At 37.2% G+C, this 7,962-nt stretch overlaps 1 protein-coding gene across 2 annotated transcripts in view; it reads left to right on the top strand.

Moving 5' to 3' along the window:
- plekha6 (pleckstrin homology domain containing, family A member 6) overlaps positions 1–7,962 on the top strand; it is a 103,850-nt gene that overhangs the window by 62,445 nt on the left and 33,443 nt on the right. For both annotated transcript variants that reach the window (XM_008302846.1, XM_008302847.1), the window contains one exon: positions 4,060–4,247. In XM_008302846.1, coding sequence (XP_008301068.1) covers positions 4,060–4,247 — 188 coding nt within the window. The remainder of the gene's footprint in view (positions 1–4,059; positions 4,248–7,962) is intronic.

The raw sequence follows: 7,962 nt of genomic DNA, 5'->3' as shown, positions 1-7,962 counted from the left end.
TACCAAAGGAAATTAAACATCAGTAAATGTAGATAAAATGATTGTTATTTTTAAGAAAGGAAACGCGAGAGACAATGTCGACATCAACCATCTTACCTTCCTCCTTCATTCATTCTTCCCTCTCTCGCTACCTTAATGTTTGAACAAAGGAAGGACAACAAAGGAGGAAGGGTGCACGCGAACACACACACACGCTTCCCCCGCCTCTGTTGCTAGGTTACTGCTGCCTCTTACGATACAGCCATTTCAGGCAATTTCATCACCTCGTCACTGCTGGAGGTGGAGTCTCTCACTGCTCCACCGTGGAAGGAAATGACTCCTGTTTATCTCACTGACATCATTTCCTCCTGCTGGCGTGTGACAGTACTGCTGCTCCTCCTCCTACACACACACACACACACACACACACACACACACACAGAGGATGGCTTCAGTCACTAGTCTTTGCTCAGCAGCCACAGTTGAATGTATAAGCAGTCTGGTGGTATCATTTCCATCACCACTAATACACAAGTGCACAAATTAAACTTAAAAGTAACCGATGAAACCAGCAGTCATGCTATTGTTGTCTTTGTTTTACTACTAATATATTATTACTACTGTTTAATATACTATTTATTAGTATTAGTGTTGTTGTTTTAGTCTCTTCTATTGTTGTTCTGCATGATAGTATGAATTTAATTGAGAATCAAATATTTATTAGAAATTTTTAAATAGCATTATTGTTGTTCTTGGTATTTATTATTTTTATTTTTATTTTTATTTTTATTTTTATTATTATTTTAAAAAGTTCACGTTCAAAAGTTCTTTATTGTCATTTCAACCACATACAGCTGTACAGTACACAGTGAAATGAGACAGCGTTTCCCAGATCCAGAGCTAAGGTCCTACACACAACAACAGCAGTGAACATTTAACAAGTCGTATGCAGCAGAGCTACATGAGGAGACCCTGGGTTACGGCTGAGACCATGTAAACATGGGACAAACATGTAGTGCAAAGAATGCAGTGCAGAAAAAGATAAAACAAAATCAAATAAAATAGAATAAAATAAAATAGAAATATGGGGACAGGTAGTGCAAACATGTACAATTTCAGCATGGACAATACAACACAACACGGACAATAGCAACACAATAGGGGTAGTGTGTGTGTGTGTGTGTGTGTGTTAGTCCAGTTTTATTATTATTATTAGTAGTACTAGTCGTAGTAGTAGTAATGTTGTTTCCATGATGATTTGTAATACTAAAAAATATAAAACTACAGATACTTTGTGGACTTGTCTGCAGGGCTTTAAATACTCAGCAGCAATAGCTCCACCTTGTGGTTAGTATTTTGTAAATAAAACCAAGTGTGCAGACTGAGGCTACACATAAGCCTGCTGAGGTTGATGCAGTTTGGCTGCTATGGGGCGCCATACCAACTAAAACAACAAGTATACACAATACAAGTCACAGCATTGTTCTGCTTTTAAAATGTCAAGTTTGACTTGGGTGTGAAAACATTTAGCAACTTGTTGAGGACTGTTCAGAATCCCGGATATCTGAAGTACTGTGAAGTATAAAGAAACCAAACTTAGCACAGAGCAGACCTGGAGTCAGATGTGTTCAAAAGGTGTTGCAATAACACCAAAATGTGGCCAATTACCAACAATACTGAAGGGTTCGACGTGCTCCTTCTCTTCCATGCTTTCAGGCACAAACATGCCTCCAGTTATCAGTTCATCTTAACTCTGCATCCCACTCCAAGCTTCAGCAGCTGTGAACACACTGCAGACCCGGCAGCCTGCTGCCACAGCTGGGCCAAAGCTCCAGGAGCAGCAAGACAGCTGCAGCAGCTGCAACCGTAATGAGCTGCAACTATGCCAACTACAGCTTTCAGCATTTACACTGTATTTTCTCTAAGAAATGCAAATTGATTTAATTTAATTTTAATTTAACAACCATCTTTTTTTTTTTTTTTATAGAAACAGTAGCTTATGGAAAAACAGTTAAGAACGTAATTATAATAACATGTCCAACGCTGTCTCTTCAAGCCTTCAGATGGAAAATGTGTCATTAGATAAATCTAAATAAGATCTCATTGGGACGTATCAGTCAAGCTGTCAAGTGGTTGTTTTACTGCATGGTGTTCACACTGCTTTGGGAGCTTTGGTTACCTCAATGGCAAAGAAGGACTGACTCCTGCAGCCTTTGGCATTTAGTTTATGAATAGGTATGATTGATACCATTGATTCTCATAATGGGCATAAAAGTAGAGAAGTATATGTATATATCAATATGTAATTAGAACAAATATTCACATCACAGTGGACATTAAGACTATTTGGAAATTCTGTCACTTCATATAATTTCTTTGAGCTCCCATACCTCCTGACACAAGATCAACTAACATGACGGAGAAATCCCAAATATTGGAGAATTATTATATTTGTTATATTGAATCTGAATTATACAGCGATTATAGAGCAAGTTCAGGGGTTCCTGGATGAGTCGTCGCTGTGCTCTTGGGATAATTTTGGTGGAGAACCCTGGTGAGGTTCCCCACTGTTCCGTGTTTTCTCCATTTGTGGATAATGTCTCTCACCGTGGTTCACTGGAGTCCTGAAGCTTTAGAAATGGCTTTGTACACTTTTCCAGACAGATGTCAATTTATTTATGTCTCATCTGTTCTTGAATTTCTTTAGATCGCAGCATTTTGTTGCAGCTTTTTGAGATGTTTTGGTCGACTTCATTTTGTCAGATAGGTTCTATTGAAGTGATTTCTTGATCGAACAGGTCTGGAGGTCATCAGGCTTTGGTGTGGTCAGTGAAATGAGCTTTCCAAAAAATGTGACTAGCCACAGTTAATTTATGATTTAACAAGGAGGGCAATTACTGTTACTGGTAGGTTTGGATAGCTGTTCTCTCAGAAAACATTTACTCATCATTTAAAAACTGCATTTTGTGTTTACTTTGGTTATCTTTGTTTGTTTGATGGTCTTAAACATTTAAGTGGGGGGAATATTATTAAGAAAAGAAAGAAAAGAATTCAAGCCACTATAAGCCCTAGTATCATGCTGACCAGCAGTGACCTTTGACACTCGTATCCTTCACCTTCCCTCCTTACTGTCTCCTCTCCCCACCACCTTCATCCACCCCCTGAGAGGTCTGCTGGCCTTGGCTATGTGGTTGAAAGCACAGTAGGTACAGTGTTCATATTTTGTCTCCTACGTCGTTACGGCCGTCTTGTCTGCAAAGGATGCACGATCGTGTCTGTTATGTGTAATACTGCATGTCTGCATGTCACAGGATTCATTCATCGTTCCAGTCTTGTACTGTTTGGGTTGTTCAGCTATTGGCTGCATGTCAACGCGGTTGTGCAAGTCTGTACACTGCAGTGTTGTTACTGTGTCTTAATACCATCCACATAAACCTTACAATGTGTTGTTGTTAAATTGAGGACATTTGGGGATTTTGTAATGTGTGTCTCTTTGGAAGTGTAAGAGGACCTTCAACACAGTCAGTCAAAGGATTGTACATTAATTAAATAATGAATCATCATAGTAATGTCCACTATCAGTTACAACAGCGTGACACAGGAAACACGATGCCATCACTACAAACAGTGAGTGACACGGCAGACATTTAGAAGTAAGAAAGGAAGGCAGCTGTATGCTTATAACGAATGATTACAATCGAGCCAATTTTATTCATATAGTCTAATAATCATAGAAATAATAAATCGTCCTCATCTCTTATGTTTGCCTTCAGCCCCTCTTTTATCTGACTGCTTGTGTTTCTTGAGCACCAGCATGCATTATCAAGCTCCCACAACTCAGTAATGACTTCACGTGAGAGGAAATATGGCTGAAAAGGTTCAAAGATAAAGTCCAAGTTGTAATCAGCTATAACAACTGAAATGATGGATGTCTTTAATAGCCTGCTACTTAACTGCATGAGGAGATAAAGCTACTGCTGCTGAAAATGATGGAGATGCTGAATATTATATGAACTGCCCGACTAATGAGGGAGTTATGTGCTGCCTCTCATTGTCGTTTTTTTTTTTCTCACTTTGCAGGTGTGGTTGGAAGAAGAGGAGGAGGAGTGTGAGGACAGGGAGCTGAAGGGTTCTGTGGCGTTTTGTATGCAGGCGGAGCATGCTGGGACCAGGACGTACTACTTCAGTGCTGACAGCCATGAGGAACAGGAGGAGTGGATCAGAGCCATGAGCGAGGCTGCTGAGGTCCACAATCAGTCAACACAGAGGTGCAGCTCACACACACACACACACACACACACAGCCGTATTCTTCTGCGTGTACTTGATTGATTGTTTATGCAGTAAGACTTAATTTATTTTACTTTGACGCCACCTAGTGGTGCAATCTGAAACAACAGTGCATTGCATTTACACAGTTCTAATGTTTTTTATTCATCAAGTATCTATTTGAGAAAGAAACTGAATTTCTTCTCCAATTTTTTGCAAGACCTGGAAGAAAGACTTGATGCAATACTAGAAAAATCAACAGACATAACAAATTATTACGAGAGAACAGCACACTGTATGCCACACACTTCACTGTCACTAAGTATTTAGTTGCCAAAGATAGAAACAAAAGTGAAGAGAAAGACACAAGCTTCACATCACTTCTCAGAAGAAAAATAAAATAAAATAAAAACAATATTAACCANTCTTCTAAGTAGGTTAAAAAAATCCTTGCATCTCTCTCTGGGGAGATTCATTTGGCTGGTTTAGCAGGGGACCAGTCGATTTATACAGTTAAAGAGGATTCTGGCATGGTGATCAGAGAAACAAGTGTTCTTTGATTCACTGATTTTACACTGATATAAAGAACATTAGATTGCAGAAGTGACATATAAATGCCTGAAGACTGAAAGAGAGTGGAAGTGTTAAGTATGAACTTTAGCCAGAAAGTAGCAGCAGAGTCTTACAGTTGTGAACTATGGCAGATAAACAGTGGGACCAGCTTTAGGTTACTACAGCTTAGGCACACAGCGACACAGGTAGATACAAAGCAGCACTGTTGGTGTGTGTTTAAGAGCATAGATGGACATTATTTATTAATTAATTACACAAGTACTCTACTTTTTCGTTTTATTTATTGAAGTCATGACAGTACAAATATACAATTCTTCTTTCACATTTTTCAAAAAAAAATTTTAAGTTTAAGTTGATTCAGACAAAACAAAACTAGACACAGATGGATGCCTAACATAGAGGCAAACACTTGTCTCAGTTTTGCATGACTTCCATATGTATACATTTAGATAAATACATGTATAATACAAAAATACATCCTCAGCAGGTTTTCATTGTATGAATTACACATTCTAGTTTCCTTTTCATACCTTTGTCCTCCTCTTGTGAAATTCTAGTTAGCTTCCCTGAAGTCAGCTGCTTCTATCTTCCTTTTAGATTCAACATGAAGGTCACAAAATTACAACTCTTAAAACTCAGTGTATCAACTAACCCATAAACTGGTATAAACTGGTTTCCAGTCACACCTTTCACACAGTAAAAACCTCTTAGTATGTATTTAAGTTTGAATGATGTATTTTTAACACCCCCACACCTGAAATATGAACGACAAAACACACGTAACCAGTCCGTTGATTCTACTCTGATGTTTATTTGCAAATCAACTCTTCTACATTTTCTTAGTAGAGCAAACATTTAATAGCAATATGAAATGATCCATGAGTATAATTACATATAATACCCCAATATTTGAAATAATGTGAACTCTCCAGCTCACTATAATTACATCCAAACACATATTTGCAGTTTTCTTTTTTGCATCCAAATTTTTGCAATCTTATTTTTATCACTTAATCTGTAATTTTCTTTCTTTGTTTTTTTTTTTTTTTTTTAAAGTTATTACCATCCATTACCTGCTGCAGCTTCTTCTTTGTTGTAGAGATAGCTATTAATTCATCTGATAAAAGTAAAGTGAAAAATACAAAAGGCAACCAAACGGATGGCAAAATGCCAAACTACGTTGGCATCTACGTTGGATGATTTTTTTTTTTTTTTTACAAAATCAGCTTTGAATAAGGAATCAGCAACAGTGTCCCTCTGCACACCAGCTACGTACACCGTCACATGGATCAGCAGTGGAGGCAGCATATCAGGAGTTTAAGGAATTCACTAGACCAGGAACAAACCTTTACTCATGTAGAAAAGTTTTGTAAAGACATCTTCAAAGAATGTGGTCCCTTCATACTCTGTAGTTTGTCATCACGATATCACCAATGCAGCCTGTGCACTGCAATGCTGCATCACATTTATGTTGTGTACAAGTTCTCAAGAAAGATAACTTTACTGTCAGCTGCTTTGAAGCATTAAACTGTACAAAGTACAGTGACATTGTTGGGGGAAAAGTAGATAACAAGCCATACACAGATATAAGAACATAGGACAGTGTGAGTGCAGTGGCATCCAGCAAAGAGCAGCGGCTGGAACTGATTTGTTATTGTCATGGTTTGTGACTCATGATGTTACTCAAGTCATCAGTTGCATCAGAAAAAAAAAAAAAGAAAACATCTTCAAATCTGCAGGATTTTACTATGTGGATGTTTATTTTTATATTTTTGCAGATGCTTTTTGTGTTTTTTCTTTATGCTCTCATTGCCACCATAATCACAACTTATCCTTTTATCGGTTCATCATTTTTTGAAGTCTTTACTTTTGTTCGTATTGAAGCTTATAACAGATTTTATTTAAATGATCACCTAAATTTGAAACTTAAAATGTAATTCCACTATAGCATTACATTGCTGCCCATAGAGTTGGAATATTTCTTGATTTCAGACACATTCCTCTTATTTATTTCTATTTATACACTTCAGTAATTCCTTCTGACCAGGTGCAATGATCACATACTGAGTCCCAGTTATCAGGTGAAACCAATTCTGACTTCTGGATCTGACTGAATAGCGGGACGTCCTGCCCATTGACACCATCAACAAGCTTGTGGACAGTATGCCACGATGTCTTAATGCATTGATCCATGTCAGGGGTGGCCAGACTCAATACTAGTGACTGACTGACATTTGAAAGAGTGATACTGGACATTCTAATGCATGAAATCCCCTCAAATAAGAAGTGTTTCCAGTTATATGACCAAGGTTGAACAATGTAAACAAAACCCTTCATGTTATTGTTCAATACCTCCATTTTGTTTTAGGCTTGATTCCCCGTTTTGCAAAGTTTATTTTTGTTTTGGTTTTACTGTGCGATATCAATAAACTTTTAAGAAGATATACACTTTATCTATCAAGAATAAATCACATTGTCACAATCATTTCATGAGAAGAGGTAAAGAAAACATACTTTCTTCTAACTTTATGGGTAACAGTGTATGTGCACATGTTATTCTAATAAAACGACACTGAATAAGCTACAAATCAATTTGCATCCACATGTTCAGCTAACTGAATGGGCATTCTGTCTACCGTGGAACCAGTCTTTTGCATTTACATTTACATGCCACTAAAGTCAACTGTTGTCAAATTGAAAATGCAGTTTTGTAACAGTTTTAAAATAAGAATAAAAATATGACTTGCCTTTTTTATATAAAGAGTTAACCTGCGGGACAGATGACAGTATTTATTTAATTCTTGTTTTCCAGCTGTTAGAACATTCAAAAGACTCGAGGCTTATTGCATTTGAATATTTTGTAAATAATTTTTTTAAAAAGTGCATTTGATAAGCCTTTACAAGTTGTTAGAAAAAACTGCATTTTCATTTCAAATGTGACTCTAACAGACGAGGCTAACTTGTAAGTGTTAATGCAAAAGACAGGGCACTTAGTGGAGTTAAATGTTATCTATTGCAGAGAAGGTTTATTCTATTGACAATGAAATACAAATTCCAACTTCATTTGCACTTTCAGATTGTCACAGATTGTGTTTTAATTTATATTTCGACAGCGAAAAGAGAACGGTGACATGTAAATGTA

Source organism: Stegastes partitus, unplaced genomic scaffold, assembly GCF_000690725.1.
Source record: "Stegastes partitus isolate 25-593 unplaced genomic scaffold, Stegastes_partitus-1.0.2 Scaffold1895, whole genome shotgun sequence".
NCBI lineage: Eukaryota > Metazoa > Chordata > Actinopteri > Pomacentridae > Stegastes > Stegastes partitus.
This window is presented reverse-complemented; position numbering and strand designations above follow the sequence as displayed.